The sequence below is a fragment of the Mesoplodon densirostris genome, chromosome 6 (assembly GCF_025265405.1).
Source record: "Mesoplodon densirostris isolate mMesDen1 chromosome 6, mMesDen1 primary haplotype, whole genome shotgun sequence".
In the NCBI taxonomy this organism is placed as follows: Eukaryota; Metazoa; Chordata; class Mammalia; order Artiodactyla; family Ziphiidae; genus Mesoplodon; species Mesoplodon densirostris.
In genome coordinates, this window is record NC_082666.1 from 73,089,670 (window position 1) to 73,111,146 (window position 21,477).

Consider the following 21,477-nt stretch of genomic DNA (forward strand, 5'->3'; position numbering starts at 1 on the left):
AATGACTTCCTTATGTGTCATCACTAACAACTTTCAGCTCTGTGATCTTGGTAAACTTTTTGGATGTATGTGTGCTTCTAATAAGTCTAAACCTTGAAATGCATGCTATGAAAACTTGCAGAGATAGGAAGTTTTATACATAAAATTCGAAGTCTGTACATGAAAATAAAGAACAAATGCCCTTAGTGAGAAATATATGATAAAAAATGAATTTGTGCCTATATACAATACTATCCCACCTCACCCCTAATGAAGAGCACAAAACAGACAAAATTGAGGGGAAAATTACTGTGTTACAAACGGCTTGATCTAGAGGATGTATTTCCTCCAATAGTAGAAAAAAATTTACTGTCAAATGATTTTATTCAGGCAAATGCGACAGTTTTTTTGAGGTAGCTTAGATGTATGTAGTAGGCGGTATAATGACCCCCAAAGATGTCTACATCCTAACCCTGGGAACCTGTGGATATGTTAGTTTACAGATGGACTTAAGGTTACTAATTAATTGGCCTTAAAATAAGGAGATTAACCCTGATTATCTGGATTGGCCCACTGTGATCACAAGGGTCTTTAAAAGTGGAAGAGAGAAGCAGAAGAATCAGTGTCAGAGTGATGTAGTGGAAGAAAGACTTGACCGGACATTGCTGGCTCTGGAGATAGACGGGGGTCACACCCAGCCAGCACTGTGGGCAGCCTCTAAAAGCTGGAAAAGGAAAAAAGAAATTCTCCCTTAAAATCTTCAGAAAGGAACACAACCCTGCCAACACCTTAATGTTAGCTCAGCGAGACCCATTTTGGAATTCTGACTTCCAGAATTAAAAAATAATAAGTTTGTATTATTTATAGCGACCACATTTGTGGTAATTTGTTTCAGCAGCAATAGGAAACTATTAGAGTATAAAAGCTAAATTGCTCTGAACGAAGTCAGTTATTACTTGTGGATTATGAACTCTTCCTCCAGTATATTACTTTTTTCTTACTTCCTCCCCTCCTCTACATACATGTCACTGACATGTCTCCATGGATGACTCCACCCCAAAAACCATCCTCATCTAGAACTATTCCTTGTTTGCTTTTACCAATGGAGAACTTATGCTATTGGACTATCTCTTCACATCTTCATCCAAATTGGAAAAAAAAACTCCCCACTAGGGAGGCTTGCCCCATCTAAATCACTAATACATGTAATCTTTTTCCCAGTCTCTTTTCCATGCAATCTTTCCTCGTATCCTAGACTTCATCCCTCTTCACCCACTAATTGACACGAACACCAACCTTTATCTATCTCTGTCTGTACATACAAGGCTCCATAGAAAAGAGAGGAAGATTAGTCTTCCAACTGATTTCCATCTTTAAAACTTGACCCATGTTTCTTTCCCTGTGACCTTCATTATTTGATGAAGCTAGTTCTTAAAGCCTCTGATTCTATATCCTCCCTGTGGCCAAAGTCTTCACACCTTCCTTAAAGACAAAATCTTCCATTCCCTTGACTGTCTGTGAACTGGACCAAATCTTCTAGGGTTTACAAGTTCTTTTAGCCAAAGGCCAGCTCATCATCCATTTTTTATAAAGTTTTATTAGAACACATTCATGCCCACTCATATAACTATCATCTGTGGCTATTTTTGCACTGTAGTAGCAGAGCTGAATAATTGCAACAGGACCATAATGCCTAAAATATTTGCTATCTGACCCCTTACTAACCCTAACCTCTGTTCTAGACCATACACTTTCATATTTTGGTGCCAGCATGTAAATCAGTTATATATTGTGTGTGTGTGTGTGTGTGTGTGTGTGAGAGAGAGAGAGAGAGAGAGAGAGAGAGAGAGATTGAGAGAGAGAGATTGATTGTATCTGTCTGCCTGTAAATCTCTAAATCTGGGCATACCAGCAGAGAGATTCTGTGGTAAGATGTGGTTTCTATGGAGGATGTTTACCTGGCTGCCCAGATGATGTGGTTATGATTACTCACTAATCCTTCCTCCCCAGGATGGGGTAAACTCTTCCAGCAGGGAAAGCATCCCCATGGGTGAGGTCTTCATCCCAAGTCCTTGAACTCCTTCCTTCTATCCCCAGTCTCTGTTTTGTGGGCCCCCGTGAATCCTCACCAGTTTGCTGTCTGAGCCCCCTGGCTTCCTCTGCATTGTTTCACTTTCCAGCTATTAAAATACAAGGCTTTGCCTCCCTTATTGTGGAAAGTTCACTGCTGCTGGATCTAACCTGCAATGGTCTCTGCAGTACACCTGTGGGCTCCATCCTCCCATGCTGAGCCTGTGCTTAGGCCTCACAGTCCTATGATGAATTACTTCTCAGCTGCTTGGCCACAAGTCAGGGTCATACTCAGGGTTGCTCTCAAGGATGCTGCCAATAGTCACATAGGCTGTGTTGACCAGTCTCGCATTTATGCTTCCTGGCCATTACTACTCATTCTGAATTTATGGTCTAACAGACTCCCGCTGCCTGCCTTAACCACACATTTTTTAGTCTGCTGCTGTCCAGGAGCATGCTCATTATTTTGACCGGTTGTCAGGGCCTGGAGAAATGGTTTCTAGGCAAGGAGGTCTTTCTTCCTAAAAACAACAGATATGCTTTCTCTATGTTCCATTCTGTTTCTACTTCAGAACGTTCCCTATTTATCTATCTGGCTGACAGAATTTTAACTCCTACGTACATCAAAGGCCATATGCTTTCTACCCCAGAGCACCCTTTAAATCCCTTAATTTATATTCTTTCTTCCATGTAGGAAACATACATACTTTCTCTCTCTCTCTCCCTCTCCCTCCCACTCCCTTACTCCCTCCCTTCCTAAACTGATGGTCAGAATATCTGGTCTCAAATCTAACACCACCATATATCCTTACAATGTTAGACAAATTAACATGTTTTCAATAGCTGCAAGATTAAATCTAAGCTCCTTACCTAGCCAGATTCATACGTTTTTTGTGAGGTGCTGATGAACAGTGACAGGGAAGGAGATGCTTAAGTAGGGCTGTGAGGAAAAGCCTTTCTGAAGAAGTGATATTGAGAAAGTGATACTTGAGGTCATCATATTTGAGAGGAAGCCAACTATATGCTGAACCATGAAAGTACTTTATAAGCTGTAAGACGTCACCTCAGTGAATAGCAGTCCCCTCCAGTCCCCTGTGCAGCAGGGGAAATTACAAAGCAGTAAGAGTTTTTCAGTTTCTGAAGCTATAACTTTTCAGTAATCTCTGGACTTCCTTGCCAACCTCCTTTTTTTTTTTTTTTTGTGGTACGTGGGCCTCTCACTGTTGTGGCCTCTCCCATTGCAGAGCACAGGCTCCGGACGCGCAGGCTCAGCGGCCATGGCTCACGGGCCCAGCCGCTCCGCGGCATGTGGGATCTTCCCGGACCGGGACACGAACTCGTGTCCCCTGCATCGGCAGGCGGACTCTCAACCACTGTGCCACCAGGGAAGCCCCAACCTCCATTTTTTTATCCAAATCATGTCTCTCCTCCTCTTCTTCTGTTGCCGGTTTGTGCCGGCCTCATTTACGTCCCTGTCGTCTCTCTCCTGTCTGTGATGCCGCCGTCCTTATGCCCACTCTCAGTCTTCCCTGCCTCCCTTCCCTTCCTTCCTCCCTTCCCGCTACTTTGACTTGCTGCTCCCTCCAAACCCCTGCAATTGACTTCCCTTTCTAATAACCCTGTGGTTTTAAAACCTTCTTGAAGGTTTCCTAGGCTGCCTTGGTTTTTGGCTAAACTACCTGTCCTTTTTAATATAAACAACTTCTGATACTCACCTTCAGAAAGAGGGAATATTTCCAAATTAATCTGACTGGAACTGGCTGGCAGAGTGCCTAGCACATAATAAGCTCTCAAATATTTTTTTGAATACTGAATGAACGAACTGATTGTCCTAATCTTACTTACTCCATCTATAGGATTAAGGTGGTTTTTTTCCTTAATCACATGTATAGTCTTCTTTTTTTTTCTTGGCTGCGTTGAGTCTTCGTTACTGCGCGCGGGCTTTCTTTAGTTGTGGCGAGCGGGGGCTACCCTTTGTTGCGGTACGCAGGCTTCTCATTGTGGTGGCTTCTCTTGTTGCAGAGCACAGGCTCTAGGTGCGTGGGCTTCAGGAGTTGTGGCTCGCGGACTTTAGAGTGTAGGCTCAGTAGTTGTGGCTCACAGGCTTAGTTGCTCCACGGCATGTGAGATCTTCCCGGACCAGGGCTTGAACCCGTGTCACCTGAATTGGCAGGCGGATTCTTAACGACTGCGCCACCACGGAAGTCCTCAAATGTATATTCTTTCCTCACACATAAAATGCATATAAAAACCTTCACCTTCCACTATACAGGGATATCAAAACCTCTTATTCACAAGATTTTTATTTTAAACCTACTGTATGTTGTACATATGGAACTTTGTCATTAATCCCAGAGACAACTATAGGCATTGGCAGTATCTTAGAGATTTTTTTTCTTCTTTTTTTCCAGTGTCCCTCACAGTACATGGTCACAAGCCCTCAGCATTGAGTATGCAAATGTTTATTTACTAATGCTAATAATGATTACAGAGATTTCGATTGTTTTTGGTTTTTATTTTCATCATCCTGAGTAATCAGATGTATTCATTCAGATTAAGCAGAAATTTTCAAAGGAAAATCTTTCTATTACGTTGTCATATATTCAGTTAAGTAGCAACTAAAAGCAGTGTTTCTTTTGAAGAAAAATTTCCATATGTGTTCAAAGTTTGGTTTTAGCCACTTTGCATGATATTATTGATCACCGGTGGCAGTAATAATTTAGTCTCAAACAACTTTTCAAGATTTATCAAAAACAAATGGTGTATTCACTTTTTATAGATATGGAAGTATGTTTAGACTCATCACTGCCAATTCATTTCCAGGATTGGGTCTTAAGTGTTGTTAAGTACTCACTTAAAAGTAATAAAAATCTTACTCTGTGTGTCAACTAGAAATAGCATATAAATGATCCTTCAGCTTTGGGCATTCTCTGTTTATAGTTCTAAAAATTTAAATAATACCAAAAATAGGTAAAGAATCCTGTTGTGTTTTTTGGTGGTTTTATTATATTGTTTAATTCAAGAAATCCTGTACAATTTAAACTGTGGTTTTTATTTAGACTAACATAAGGTTCTGAGCCATGTGAACAGGAACAACTTCAAAACAACAGTTCAGTATTTATGATTTTATATTTGCTGCCCATGGGACGTAACTATAACACAATGAGGCAGTCTTTCAAACAAATATGCTAAGAGTTGTGCAACCAGGAGGCCCTTGTCCCCTTCAAGGCAGTCACCTCGGGAGGCTACACATTGGTTCAGTAATACTGCCATGGCTTAAAGTGATGTGGAATGCCTCTTTTTAAACTGCCTCTGAACTGCTAAGAAATAATAAAGAGTAAAATGACACATTATTTTAAATATCTTGAATTGTGGCAGAGATGCATTTAAATTTGTTAAGTAATCAGAAATCATCTCAGGACCAAGTACAATGAATAAAATGTGGAGTGTTTGGAGTCACAGTTTGATGTAAAACAACAAGATGGGCTTTCTTGAATGATACATAAACTAAACGACAAGATGGGCTTTCTTGAATGATACATAAACTAACTCTTGAAATTGATTGTCAAAGAGGAATTCCAGAATCTTGAACCTTGGAATAAATGTATAAGCTCCCAAGGTAGCTACTATGAAGAACAATTCATATTTAAGTAAAAAAAAGAAATTATGTGTGTGTATGTTTGCAACATAAGATCAGTTTTATTACTTTATAGACATATGTTGTAGATGAAAAAAATACTCCTGTCATGGAACTCTTTATAAGCAAACTTCCGAATGTAAGTAGAATTTCTCTCTCACCCTTTCTAAGCTTTTTGAGAAACCCAAATTTCTAATAATGACTTATTCTGAATCTTCAGCTTTAAAAAAAGGTAATGTTTACCATTTAAAAAGCAGGTGCTATGAGGTTTCACTTCACCTTTTTCCTATTAGCTTTGTTACCTCTGCTCTTCAATTTTTTATTTATGTTCACCCTGAGACTCTCAAAATATATTTTTTCACTGTAAAAATATCATCAAGCTTTTGAACTAAGGTAGCAAATGAAGTCTAAGATGAAGGTTATTAATTGTTCCATATTGTTTTAATACCTTTTTTGTTGCATTAATAACAATCAGATGCCTTTCTTTTTTAATTTGGGACCCTGTTATCTTAGTAAATAAAAAGATCAATTACAAGAAGAGAAGTCTCAAAGATTTTGTAACCATAAATACTCTCAGTGTTGGGGCTCCTATTATGTTTTTCATTTCTACAAATAAAAACTCAAAAAAACAGAGTTCAACCAAGTGGCTGGACCATGTTTCTATAGTGTAGACTCTGGGTGGACTCACAGACAGTTAATGGGGGTGGAGCTGATGCATCCTGCTTCGTCAGAGCTTTTCCAAATTCTACCACATCCATCTTCATCCAGGTCAGCCAGGCCCCTATTGCTTCACTGCTGAGTTCAAATAATAAAAAGTAAAATGGAGCATGGAAGACAGAAAATTGTTATCCTTTTGCAAAGAGGCTAAGACAGCTAAATTGTGACACAATTTAAACTGTTCAATTTCGACAGGTTTGATTGGAAAATTAGGTGACCTGTGTAGTTAGAGATCAAAATGGTCACTAGTTTACAGTTTTAAAAATTCGTAGTGTGGTATTTTTACTGCAGTCTCTGAGAATATTATTTTATTCTGCTTGGTAGTAACTGTTGCACAAATGACTATTGTTTTGCAGTTTGGTGATTTAAATGCTGTGTCTCCTGGAAATCTGGATAAAGGTAAGAATTGAAAATAATGTACATTTTTTTTTTTTTTTTTTTTTTTTGCGGTATGCGGGCCTCTCACTGCTGTGGCCTCCCCCGTTGCGGAGCACAGGCTCCGGACGCGCAGGCTCCGGACGCGCAGGCTCAGCGGCCATGGCTCACGGGCCCAGCCGCTCCGCGGCACATGGGATCCTCCCAGACCGGGGCACGAACCCGCATCCCCTGCATCGGCAGGCGGACCCTCAACCACTTGCGCCACCAGGGAGGCCCGAAAATAATGTACATTTTTAAGGACTTTTTTTGAGTAAGAAATTCTCATAGAGGAAAATGTATATGTGTATAGTACTTTTATTTTGTGGAAATGGCATACAATCCTTGATGAATATGACAGTTAAGTCTTTTGGAATCTTTTTTATTTCTTCATTTCTATGCTTTCTTTATGTTACATATATTAAGTGCAAGAATTGAATTTAAATACAGTTTAAACTCTTCTTGATTTTTTTTGCCTGCAATTAAGTACAAGTAACCAGAAATTATTTCTGGCTTTCTCCAGAGTCCTGAAAAAAGTGACAAAATTGGGTCAAATATTTTTATTTAAGGCCCACCAGGCAAGAAAAAAGATTCCTCAGCCTAATCAAGTCACCAATTCACACTTTTCAGTGGAAAAAGAACTCAGAGATAACAATGAAGTTTACTATAAAAGCAAGATCAGTATTGGGGTAGATGAAAAGGATAACATATATACTTCTTAAATTTTCATATCAGCATTGCCACTCTAATATGACAACACAATATATAATTCTGAAGAAACTCACGACCTATAAAAACCACAGAGTAAAAGGAACAGGGCTCGAAGGAAAATGAGGTTGGAATAGAGTGCTCACAAAGAAAAACAATTCTGAAAAAAATACCAGCTCAGTTTTTTTTTTTTTAATGTAAAATTTCTAATAAATAAGCACTGCAGAAAAACCTTTCTTCAAAAAACAAAAACAAAAAAAAGTGAAGATTTCTTGAGGTTTTAAGGAATTGAGTTCTGGAGTCAGGGACAAAGTGTACATAGACTGGGGAGAACTACACCATTATCCCTTCCAGGACAGAGCCAGAGCCAGTGGGGAAACTGAGGCATGAGGAAGCATGTGGGGAATCCACACACGAAGTGCCACACTGTTCTCTGCAGCATCCTGTACTAGGGTACTCCGTGTTCAGCTTCTGTGCCTCCTTGGTGATGGAAGACATTCACATGCCGGGGAAAGTCCTGTGTGAATCAACATCACTCCCACTTTAAACTCCTATCACTATTTATCAACTGTGTACGCATTAATTCCTGTTTTAGCAACATGCATAATAGCAAAACAGGAAAATAGAGAACGATAGTCCCAAAACATCATTGTTGCCAATATATACTCTATAGGATTAACCAAAGAAACATCAGAGAGGCAAATCAATGATGAGGCCAGTTTGTAAATTCAGAGCAGGAAAAGTGGCTGTTGAAATGCAGGCCCAACATATAAGGCAACCCTGATGATGCACTGACACCAAAGCCTCATAATTCAAATTTGGGGATTTCATCCCAGGGTGTCTGGAGGTGTAGTAGGAATGTCGCTCCTGGGCCAAACACTGAATGGCAGCCAGTCTTCTTTGCCAAGCGTTGAACCAAAGTCTTTGGTAAACTCCAGTAGCACCTAGTTTTAGTTTTTGTGTACCAAATTCCCATAACTTCAAGTAGGTTCCCAGGAAATGTCTTTTGAGTCTTTATAGTAGCGTAAAATGTCTGTGGGAACTAGAGAAAGGGCTTGCTTTTGTGATTGCTCTGTAGCCTATCCACAGGAACCCTGTCACTCACAAGTGGACCTGAAGCATCGTGGCCTGGAGCACTGGAGTGTGTTCTGTCCATCTCCCTTTCCGTGCACAGCAGGGTGGATGAAAGGACACCCCACTCTCTCTCCACTTGCCTGCCTGCTTGAAATGTTTTTAGGTTTCTTTTGCTGCTGCCTCTTTTATTACTTTGACACTATTTCTCAGTCACAGAAAGGTTGGTGGAGAGGGAGCCAAGAAGCAGTGTGACTTGCCCTCACCTTCCTTGGGTGGCTCTGCTGGTCCCATTCACCTCTAGACTGGATGCTTCTTGAGAATTAACCAAACTAGCATATTCAGAACCTAAGGTTTGAATGTGAAATCTTTAGGAAATTTTGGGGGGCTTTTTCCACAAAATGAGAATCTGATTTTTTTCTGGATAATAAAAGTAACATTAGTTATATATAAAGATTTCAAATAATGCAGAGAATTAGAAATTATAGAAAGTAAAAACTTCATAGTCAAAAGCCAAAGAGACTACCACCATTAAGAATTTAGTGTGAGGATCCTTCCAGACCTTTTGTTTGTTCATATGAAAACAAATACAAAAAAAAAAATGCAAAAGTGTCATACAAGCATATTTTGATTAGATCCTCTTAATGAAGCAAATGTCTATCAAATGTAGTCCTTTCCGGCAGCTCACCCTTCGAATGTGCTTGTTCAGACAAACTGTAATGCTATCCTCAAGTCCTTTAGCGGAGGCGAACGGTAACCGGATAAAGCAGGTGGCCAAGACAGCTTACCTCGTCCCAGAGAACTTCTCTGCTTATCGTTCAGTGCATCACAGACAGCATTTCTAGTCAGTACATCTAATCTCAATCTTTTTAATCACACAACATTCCCAGAAGACGTTGCTCCGGCAACTGCACAGCTGTACAACCTGCACCTTATGTGGAGGCCCTGTTATTCCTCACCACTTTTCTCTGGAACCATCTTTGCACCAATTGATAATAAGAGAAGCAACGTCAGGGAGCCCATTTACGCCGAGAACTGTATTAGTAGAACTGCTGCAGGTGTGCCCCAAATGGTAAAACTAGACTCAACACCTCTTAGACAGAGTCCAGCTGACTCTGCAGTAACTTGTTACACACTCTTTACATGTGACATGCCATAGAATATAATGGAGATCTGATTCTGTTAATACAAAAGTCACCATAATAAGTCAAAAATATAAGAGTAAGTATAGATATCTTTTATTTATAGATGAATTTTGGTGTAATTATGTGTGGAGGCTTTTTTGGTAAACAATAAAACATGTTGAGGATGAAGTAAAAAAACTTTTTTTTTTTTTTTTTTTTTGCCTGTGCCACGTGGCTTGTGGGGTCTTAGTTCCCCTACCAGGGATCGAAACCAGGCCCAGCAGTGAAAGCACAGAGTCCTAACCACTGGACCTCCAGGGGATTCCCAGTGAAAAGATTTTTGAGGCAGAAATATATCCCTAGCTGTTTAAAAATTAGCACTTATGAAGAGGTATTCTCTCTACTCCTCTGAGGAGAATCTTACACAGTAGTAAAGCTGTGTGAGAGCATTTTCTCTCTATGCTGTGCTTTTGAATTTTAACAGTGCATGCTGGAAAAAATTAAATAGTATTCCATTATAATGATGTTTTAGTTAATATAAAATGTATTAAAATTTGGAGGCAACAGTGACTATTTATACACCTAATTTCCAGAAATGAATGCTAGCTGTTAACAGAGAGTATCAGTGTTGCTAGGAATGGAAATTCACTGTACATTTTTAATCTGATACTACGGCCTCAGTCTTCATTTTGTAATAAAAGTTAAGGGTCTAATTGATATTGAGATCTACAACATTCATGTGCACAGTAAGTCTGTAAGCAGCTCCTGCTATGCATGCTATAGTTATTTTGTGACTCAACATAGGTCTCACCTACATTAACATCAGCACAGATAAAATTTATATCAGATGTAGATTTTCAGAGGAAAAACAAATTTTTTCTTTCTTTCTTTTGTTTTTTTTATAGCTAGCATTTTTCAGCGCAATACATTCCCCAAAGCCAGCGTAGTGTACCCAAGTGACTACTTTATAATGACACAAATTATGCCACTATTTAATGTAAAAACTTTAGGGAACTCCAGAGGTCTTCTTAAAAGACCTATTAAAGATATCAATCACAAACCCAAGAATAAATTACCTTTGCTGTGTTTAAAAGAATAGAGCACTGACACAGGTAAAATTTGTTGAAAGGAAAACCCACAAGCTTTGTCCCCCAAGAAGGACTAAGGAGTTGCTTTCTCAATGTACTATATTAAAGTGTTCCTAAAGCATTTGTGGATTGCTCTTTTCCAGTTTGTCTTCTGGTAATAGTCTTGGTTTATTTGTGCAGATGAAGGCAGTGAAGTGGAGAGTGAAATGGATGAGGAATTAGATGACTCTTCAGAACCTCAAGCCAAAAGAGAGAAAACCGAGCTGAACCAGGCATTTCCGGTAGGCTGTATGCAGCCTGTTCTCGAGAGTGGCGTGCAGCCAAGCCTCCTGAATCCAATTCACAGCGAGCACATCGTCACGAGTACTCAGACTATCAGACAGTGCAGCGCTACAGGAAATACCTACACTGCAGTCTAAAGAATATTAAAGCGTATTTTTCCAGCTAACATTAACCCTGTTGATATTGGGCTTAAGTTGAAATTTTAATAAGCCTGAAGGTCAACTGTTGTCAAATTCTCTGTGGTGAACATTACCTTTTTGGAGTTGTGAAATGGAATGGGTGTATGTATTTTGCCAGGTCTTTTTTTTTTTTTAATGTAAACAAATTATTTGCTTCTTAATAATGAGGTTTTTTTTCCTTAGTTTTGGGTGTCAAGAAGGATTTTTACAACACTTAATGTCAATGTTTTTGTTTTCTTATAATTAAAAAATAATTTACATTTTTTGTAGCTTAAAATATTTTATTGTTGATTGTTAGTCTTGGTGTATGATTTCATGTGTAAGTTTTTAATTAGATGCACTTCTGTGAAATATCAAAAGAAATGATTTTCTTTGATTTACACTGGAGGCATGCCCATTTGGCAGCAGATGCATCAAATTTGCTTTTGAAAGGTGCTTTTCATTGGACAGAACCACAAGACACTATTTTCATAACATTTTGGAGTATGGAGAGAGAATACAGAGCATTTTTATTATAGTGCTAGAGGGTTGGGAAGGTCATCTATTTTTCTCTGAAGAAAAGTTGAGCTGTGCATTTATCAGTTCAGAGTAAATGACAGAATTGCAAGAGATTATGCTAATATGTACATAATTTGTGTACATAATTATTAAACCATGTTAATGCAAGCTTCCGTTAAATATTGAATTTTAACTGTTATTTGCATACCAATTCCTCTGTTTATAGACTACTGATTCTGTATTTGGGACCACTGCACAGATGCATTCTGCTGTTGAGTGGGGCTGTTATAGTTAGATACTGAAGCTGAAAAAAATGACTTGACTTTTTTTTTTTTTTAAGTGTACATGCTACTTATGCTGAGCTGGACATACAGGAAACCATTCCATTTGAATGACTTTCTTTTATTCCAGGTCTTTTTCCTAATAGTAGTTCAATATGCTGCTATTATAAAAGAAAATTTATGGAATGCAAGGAATGTAGCAACCTGCATATCGTTATTTCCTTCAAAAATATTTCCTGGTTTCTAAAGTATGTGGATTTAAATTTTAAACAGAACCTGAAGGCAGTGTAACTGGCACACCTCACTGTTGCTTATCCCCAATTCTGTAGGATTTGGATAGGTGGCTGGATGGACCAGTGCCGTTGAAGAATGTACATCAGGGATCATCGTACCTCGGCTATTACATGGTGCCTTAAAACAGAACTGAAGCTAAGGTTTAGTAAGGCTTATTTTGTTCATGTGAATTCCTCTTCAATCCATTTGACAAGGTGTGCCTGTCATTTTCAGATTCCCGAAGTAAGGACAGGTAACATGTTCTTCAAAGGAAATTTAGGGCAAACAAAGCAAAACGAAAAGACAAAAATCACTTCCCCTCTTTGAGTGACCGTGAATTTATTTTTGTTCCTAGAGCTGAATATTACTTGATTACAAATCACATTGCTTAAGGATTAAGGATCAGATTGCTATTGTGAAATAGCAGGCTAGTTTTAATTACCAACTTTGTTACAGAAAATCATATATATTTTAGACCATTCTTATCTAGTTATAACTTAAGAAAATTAACACAATAAGCAGGTACTTATTGAAGTGCATCTTTTCAGTCTAAATGTTTCTCTGTGTCTCTCAGTGTCTGTGTGCCCACATGCACACGCGAGTGTCTGTGGGCAGGAGTCAGCTACCAAGTCAGAAGGTGAGATCCCAGAGAGGATACACCCATCCCTACTTTAATTTACGTGAAAAGCAAGGTTCTTTTAAGCTCTCAAATTATTAACCAACAGCAACAAAAACAGGCACATCCATTTATTTGAATAGTTCTAAAAAAGCTAATTAGCAAAAATAAATAATACACAAATACATAGAGCCAAAAAAAGGGAAAGCACAAAGTGATTTATAGATTATTAATGAGGCCTATATTACACTCAAGACGTTTATCTTTCCAGTTTTATTAGGGTAGGGAGGGCGGGGGGCGGGGGTGGAAAGGAGAGGGTGAGCCAGTCTGTACAGTTGAAAATACCAAATGGCTTATTGGGTAACATGCAGTACATTTCAACTGTTGTTACTTGATTGCCTTAGACTACTCAAATAACTAAGATCAACAAAGCTTCTTAAGTAAACTTTAAATCATTCAGATATAATTTTTAAAATCAATTCAAATTTTGTATCATACAACTCACTCACATGTTTGAAAGTCTTCACTAGCATCCTAGCATCACCTTCATTTAAATGTCATTTAAATGATCATTCCCCTTTTTCCTCCCCTAAAGGCAATGAATTTGCACTATCACACACACACAAACGCAAACAAACACCTTAAAGCTGCAAAGACTGTGTATCTACTTCATCGTGCATTAGGAAAGGTTTACAGGTAAAATTAAAATCTAAAAAGGAAAAAAAATTCTTCATTTTGATGCTCCTTTCTGAATTTTTTCACTTCCCTATTCACAACCCCCAGAACTTTATTATATCTGTGTTGGACCAAATGTATTTACTGGTTTCATCTTGTTTATTGAATGATTTAAAATGTATTTATTATCATTGTTTAATTTAATGTTGGATATATTTGTCTCATTAGAGGAATCTGATAATGGCAAATTTAGATTGATGAAAGTTAGGGATTGGGCACCCTACAGGATTCAACATTTCTTCCAATTGTTCATGGTTTGTTCTAAATTAGGACAGATTAGAGGAATTAAATATTATTAAACTTGTCTCACTAAAAATATTCTAATGTCTTTTATGAGCACAGTTAGGAACATTAATTCTTTGTGACTAGGGTAGGTAGTTCTGATCAATAGACAAAATAATGTCTATGATCTCTGCTATTTACAGTTATCTGTAATCCACAGTAAGACACACACACACACACACATATATATAAGATCTCACACACACACATCTTAAGCAATTTCAAATTTAAATTGCGAAGTATATTACAAAATAAAAACATCATAATTTATACAATTGAGCAAATTGGAGCAAACATTTATTGAACATTTTATTTTCATTTTTTCTGTTCACTGAAACTGACTTTTCTAAATAATGTTATGACACTAACATTCTCAGAGTAGATTTATTGACAAGTGGCAAGTACACATTTTAACGACTTCTTAATATTTCTTGACACTGTAATTAAACACTAGTCATGAAAAATATCTATGTAGACCTAGTGCTATGCTTTCAGTGAGGAAAAATGTGAGGAAGGCATGTTGGCTACTTTTAAGTTTCAAGAAAGATATTTCTGTGTAATAGGATTGAGTATCATGGGTATAGTTTGATCTTCACATACACTTTGAGAATCATACCCAAAAGATTGGCATTCACAAAGCCAGTGAACAATGGGGTGAAATGGATGAACCATCTCCTTGGAACACAGGGCCCAATTTTAAATTTTTTCTTTGGATATCAAGTGGCTGGTCACTTTTTCAGGATTCTCATCCAAACTACGCTTGGACTGACTGTATAAGTCTTACTGCCTTTACAGAAATCTGCTTTCCTTTTTGTGCTTTTTCTTGTACTGTATAGCACGGTTCATGCACCTCTCTTTAGATGGTGTACTTGAAAAACAAAAGTAAATTTTAGAAAATGATTTTTAACACTGCATACCTAAAATGAGTAGTGTGCAACATTGACTGCCTTTGATTTGTAGTTAGATGAGTGAAAACACGTTCTTGTAGAATGCTGTTAAAGTCATTCAGGACTGAATACGGTTTTATTACCGTAATCATGAACCTTTTTACATGAACGCACTCTCTAGAAGTGCTAAACGTGATGCATTTTCAAATTTGAAAAATTCTTCAGATGATATATTTGAAACATCTAAAATAATGCTGTGCTTGAAATATTAGTGTAAAAGAAAAAAATGTGGGTCACTGTGATGTTGGTCCTCCCTGTGTGGACACAAGTAGAAAGTAAAAAACTGGCAAGTCACCTTTGTGTGCAATTTGAGGCAGTGGTTATATTCAACAAATTGACCTTTGTTATAACCTCCCCTCCCCAAAATTCTTGGTGAGAAAATAGCAATCATCAAAAAATTGAAGTTAGAACTTGTGATTTGTATGAATCACACCAGAACATGGGGGAGAGGGGTTGACATGCAGTGCTATTGAAAATTAGGCTTGTCACTAGATCAGATCAACCTCCATGTGTATGGTTAGAACAAATCAATTAATGGAATCCTAGTATTTCTGCAACTTTGGTGATTTTTTTAAAACTGGAATAGAAGCATTAATTCAGTGCTTAGTTCTAGTGTTAGAAAACCCCTTTGATGTAATGCCTTGTATTAACCCTTTGAGCATTGTAAGATATACAATGGGGGACAAAAGCCTTTCAGATCATTTATTTAGACTTAGACCGGTAAAATATACTCTATATCCAAATGTCTAATTATGCTGTTTTTTAAAGGGGGGGTAGGAAGAGAAAGTGTTTCCACGCTGAACACTTGCATTTTATATACAACTCTTAATTTTCTTCAAGAGGGCTTGATATATTTATTCCCAAATATTCACTGCCATCTAAGTAAGTGTACTGTTTACAGAAAAAAAATCAACTTTTCTAGCATCACATCATGACTAGAAAAGGAGGACAAATACATGGGCCTGTAGACCTATGTTGTAACTGATCTCTGCACATTGAAAGTACCTAGATTGCCTTTAAAAGGTATGATAAAGAAAGGGTTACATTTCTTTCTTTTTTTTTCCCCCCCAAACAGAACAAAAGATCTCGTTTATTTAGCTTTAGAAAGTACAATTGTAAGTGAAGCCTTAGGAAGAAACAAGTTCAAGTGGATAAAGAAAAACTGAACTATGGGGCAGGTAAGCTATTTGGAGTTAGATCTCTCATAAAATATTGTTTGGGAATTTCATATAGGGCATAATTTTATCTATGCTCCAATACTTTGTCAAAAAATTATATATAGATAGAATGGAGAGCAAAGCACTTGATTTTAAGCTCATCTGTCAGGAGATTCTATGACTACTGCTTCTGATATCTGTAAATGCCAGTCTGCTTACACAATTGCTGACTTTGCTCAAGGGCCTCTCTGCGTGCACTGGGCCCCCTTTGTCCCCTGTGAGAGGGAACATGAGAGCAGTGTCGTCTGCAGATGTGCTTGCGCTGCCCTAGCCGGGCGCTCATAAAGAGTGTAACCTATTCCGATGTCTGGTGAAAGGACATCCATAGCATAGTGCAAGTTTGCCGTAAACATTGCTTTTTTAGGCAGTTTAGGAAGTCAAACCATGCAAATTACTCATGTGTTAACATGCAATACTCAAAGGGTTTTAATTTAACTCTCTTCTTTTGAATTCTTCATGATGATTTACTGTAAATGCTTCTCAGTTTGCATGCCTTGATCATTGCTGCTAGTGATTTTATGTGCCAGTAGACCTGAGTTTAGTTTACCAATTTTACTTAAATAGTAAAAGCCACTTACAAAGTGACTGCCTAGGATTTTTTTTTCCTTTGGTTTGAAGTAATTGGTAATATGTCCTATTTTCAAAAATGTATTTTGTCTCTTATTTGGTTCTGGTATTTGATCCTTCCCTCCCCCCACCCCACCACCACCTCTTTCCTTTGTTTTTTTAAATAAATTACAATGTTGGGATTGGAAGCCCTGAGTAATGAAATCTTTGGTAAGAATTGTTTATGTAGCTCAATAATGAGGACAACAAATCTTTATTAGAGGAATTATGATTCTGGGGAGGAAAGAAAAAGTGAAAACTCCCATTGACAGTTGATAACCAAGTAAATTTTTCCTTCAATGAATTAATACTTTTGAACAAATAATTGCCTTGTTTTAACCTGCTAAGCACGATTTTAAATGACCCAATAAAGGAGGTATTGAATTTTATTCGTTTAAAAAGCATCTTTTGTACCAAAGCAAATTTTTTTCTGTACTCATCTCCATCATCAATTGGGACCTATGGTGGTGACCAGTGCATTGGTTACAGAAACTATAAGTGAGTGCCTTGAGAAAACTTGGAAATTTGTGCCTGGGGTGTTAAACTTTTAATTAGGTTAATTGTAGTGCTTACCAATCAGTAATTCTACTATCACTCAGGGCTTTCGTACCTTCTAGGTAAAACTTCTTTAATTGTGTTTTTTTAAAATACTGTATTTTTTTTTAAGTGCCATCATTTAAATTTCACTTAGTAAGTGGCAGATTACATTATTCAGTCCCACAAGCACAGAAACATAGTAACACTAGGAGATATTTGAACATTTATTTTACAATCGACTGAATATATTATGTAAATGAGGTAAGCAACTTTTGTAGAGATTGTATGTGTGAGATAATGTAATGTTCTTTTCCAGTTTTTGGACTACAGTTGAATAAACTTTTTAATTATTTAAAAACATCTTTACCGAATAACATGTGATGGTTTTTTGTATAATGTATTTGGTTTTGTAAATACGTATTTCCTGATGTGATTTTTGTGAGAAATGCTAAATCTTTTAGTATATCATGTCCTCTCAAAATTGGCAGGAGCTAAATAATAGTTTGTGGGCGATTTGTATTGTGTACTGTACAATAACTGGGGAACTTTTATAATTATAAAAATATATATTAACTTTTAGTGTGTTGTTTAAACAAATGACTGGAACATACTAAAGATATTAGTAGGATTTTTCTGAATATTTCAGACTTGAACTCAGGCTAGCTTTCTTGTGTTTTTCAAAACAAAATGGTGTCTTGTCTTTTAAAATCAATAAATTTGTTTCCTTGTTACAAATACATTCGAAATGGCTTGATTCCCACCCACCCACCCCACCCCACCCCACCCCACCCCATCCCACCCCGCAAGTCATTGATTGCCAGGATGCTTATATTACACTGTCTCATCTAGAAGGTAGTCTCTGTGTCATTCACTAGCTTAGAAACAAAATTAAGTTGTTTTCCTTTTTTGTGTCAAATGAAATTGGCAATATTTATACATGAACAGCACAAAAAGAGAAAACAAAATTATAAGCCCAGCAGGGTACAAATCTTACCCTCCAAGAAAATTAGTGATTGAGTGCTATTTAATTTCAAAAGCTGTCAACATTCCCATTGTAAATTCCAGATTTTTGGATGTTCATAATGTGTTTGTTTTGTGTCACTTCACATTGATATTTGGCACCCAAGTTCCTTGCTTAGATTGAAATAGCTTATTAAAATTCATTTTAATATACATAAGAAGATATCCTGCCCCAATTTTTTTCTTCTTTGAATTATATATTTACATACAGGAAAATGAATCCGTTTTAGTGTACATTTCTGTGAGTTTTGACAAACACACACATTCACGTAAACACCACCACAATCAAGTTTGAAACATTTTTTACCTTGCAGGACTTTTTTTGTTTGTTTTTTTAGTCATAATATACATAGGGTCTCCTCCTAGAATATGGAATAGCCAGTTCATTTGGGTTTCTTTAAAGGATAGAAATGAAAGGCAGAAAATATTATTTTGGGAATCTCCAGCATGGTGCTTTTATATCATAATACAAAGTTACTTCTAAAACAAACATCAACATGTTAGCCCACAAAAACACCAGTCATTCTAACTTATATGGACATTTAATCCAGTAACATAGAAGTGTACCAAATAATGTTATTTAATAAATAAATGAAAGGAAGAGACAAAATTATAGCCAGTATAAGATACAATACTATGCTAGAAAGAAAATGAATCTGACCAATTTAGGCATTTTTATGTTGCAGCCGTCACACATGGGAGATATTTAGGACTTTGTACAAAGAAATAGAGTTCACAGTTTCTAACCTTATTTTTGTACTTGGTTTCCCTTGGAAATCTGAGGTCTTTCAAATATATCCTATAATTAGTACCTTTACTTCTTGGTTACGATATTCTTTCCCCCATGGGTTCTTAATATTATTTCCTTTTCTTTTGGAATCTGGATATTTCAAGACTTGAACTCAACCCGAGAAATGTCACTGGTTTTCATTAGCTGATTCAAGTCAGTCCACCAGATTTTTTCTTCAGCGTGGTCTAAAAATAATGCATGTTGAAATTTGTCATTTGGCTGACACACAGACTTTTTGTGTGTGGAACACCATAATAAGTAGTGTGGCTGCCATTTTGCTGAGGATAATGTACTTTGAAACCGGGGGAAGGGAGCAGGAGAGCACTCTGGTCTGATTCTGGTGCGCTTCTCTCGGAAGCAACAACTGGACCAGGAGGCAGGGTCTGCTTACCCTTACGGGGGCTGGGTGGCAAGCAGAGGATTTAGGCTGAGGGACCTTAGACATATAGTAGCTTCCTGGTTTTGCATCAGCTTATTGACAGCTCTGAGATTGGGAAGTATCCCATGCATTACTGGCAACATGGGAATTTGTGTCTGAGTTGTCTGCGCAAAAATATATTAGTAATTAAAGTAAATATAAGTGCACTATATAATGCAAAAAGTAAAAGATTGTCAGAAGGAATTTTAAAAGGTGACACCTCTCTGTGTCTGGATAAAAGCACTCAAGAAGAGCTGAAAGCAAAAAGATAGGGAAAGAAAGAAAATAGAAAAACTAATTATGAAATACATAGTGATACATCTGATAAAAGGTGTGTAAGATCTGTACGCTGAAAAACTATAAAACATTTCTAAGGAAATCAAAGACAAATAAATGGAGAGATCTACTGTGTTCATAAGGCAAAAGACTCAATATTGTTAAGATATTTTTTCTCACCAGTTTGGTCTATAGAGTCAACACAGTCTTCATCAGAACCCCATCAAACTTTTTTTTTTTGCAGTATGCGGGCCTCTCACTGTTGTGGCCTCTCCCGTTGCGGAGCACAGGCTCCGCACGCGCAGGCTCAGCGGCCATGGCTCACGGGCGCAGCCGCTCCACGGCATATGGGATCTTCCCGGACCGGGGCACGAACCCGTGTCCCCTGCATCGGCAGGTGGACTCTCAACCACTGCGCCACCAGGGAAGCCCCCCCATCAAACTTTTAATAGAAAATGGCAAACTGACTTTACAATTCATATGGAAATACAATGGATCTAGGATAGCTAAAAAACTTTGAAAAAGAAGAACTAAGTTGGAGAACTACCAGTACCTGAATTCAAGGCTCTTATAAACTATAGTAATCAAGACAGTGTGGTATTGGCATCAAGACAGATCAATGGAATCTATCAAATGGATCAATGGAACAGAATAAAGAGTGCAGAAATGGACCCACACATTTACAGACCACTGATTTTTGACAAATGAACAAAGGCAATTCAGCAGAAAGTGTATGATCTTTCAAAAAAGTGCTACAGTGATTAAATATCTATATGTTAAAAAAACTTTGATCCTTACCTTATACCATATATAAAAATTAAACATCATAAACCCATAAATAAAACCTAAAACTATAAAACGTTTAGAAAAAAAATAGGAAAAACCTTTGAGATCTTGGATCAGACAGAGTTTTCTTAGATGTGACTCCAAGCATGATCTATTAAAAAGCAAATTGCTAATTTGGACTTTATCAAAAATTTTCTGCTCCTCAATAGACACTGCTAGGAGAAAGAAAAGACAAGTCATGTATTGGGAGGTGATTTTCCTTGGGTCTTTCATTTTTTTGTTGCATGTGTTTTGAGCAAATGCATTAACCACTTTTGTTCTGGACTATTTTTTCAAAGCTATATGTAACAAAAACCCTTGGAAGATAGAGATAAAGGCTCCCACTGGGGCAAAGGGCATGCTTGTTTCCTGACCAGGGCAAAGGTTGGGTAGATTTGCCATCAGCCCTCTTTAACTGATTGGGGATTTAAACTTGGGGTTTGTCAGCTGTGACACAAATCTACCCTGTGTGCAGTACCTACCTGGGCCTTTCCATGTCCCTCAAGGGTCTTGGAGCGTTTGGGGGAGCAAATGAAACAGATGTGAATATGCAGTTCCAAAGTCCTTTTTCTCTAACCCAGGAGCTTCGTGTGTCCTGCCAGTGTCTTTAACACCCTGGTAGGATCACTTGTTAGTTTGCCAGCAGGCTAAAATAAGTTTCTTACACCACCTGCTGGGAGAAAACATTTACAAAACATATATCTGATAAAGGACTTGTAACCAAAAGCTATAAAGAACTCTCAGAACCCAAGGTGTTGAAAGTGTATGTGTATAGCACTAACCACTTTTAACACTAAATAAATATTTGGATGAATATTTCCTTAATGTCCATTTCCCTTTATAATTCCGAACTTCATGATTTCAGGGACCTCTTGGTCTTTAACTAG

General features: G+C 37.5%; 1 protein-coding gene across 6 annotated transcripts in view; it reads left to right on the plus strand.

Moving 5' to 3' along the window:
* The window catches only part of RFX3 (regulatory factor X3), a 297,259-nt gene extending 285,879 nt beyond the window's left edge, over positions 1-11,380 (plus strand). For 5 of the 6 annotated variants that reach the window (XM_060100833.1, XM_060100834.1, XM_060100830.1 and 2 more), the window contains 2 exons: positions 6,760-6,802; positions 10,989-11,380. In XM_060100833.1, coding sequence (XP_059956816.1) covers positions 6,760-6,802; positions 10,989-11,227 — 282 coding nt within the window. In that variant the 3' untranslated portion in view covers positions 11,228-11,380. The remainder of the gene's footprint in view (positions 1-6,759; positions 6,803-10,988) is intronic. The other variant, XM_060100836.1, reaches the window with a different exon arrangement.
* Positions 11,381-21,477: the final 10,097 nt, after the last annotated feature.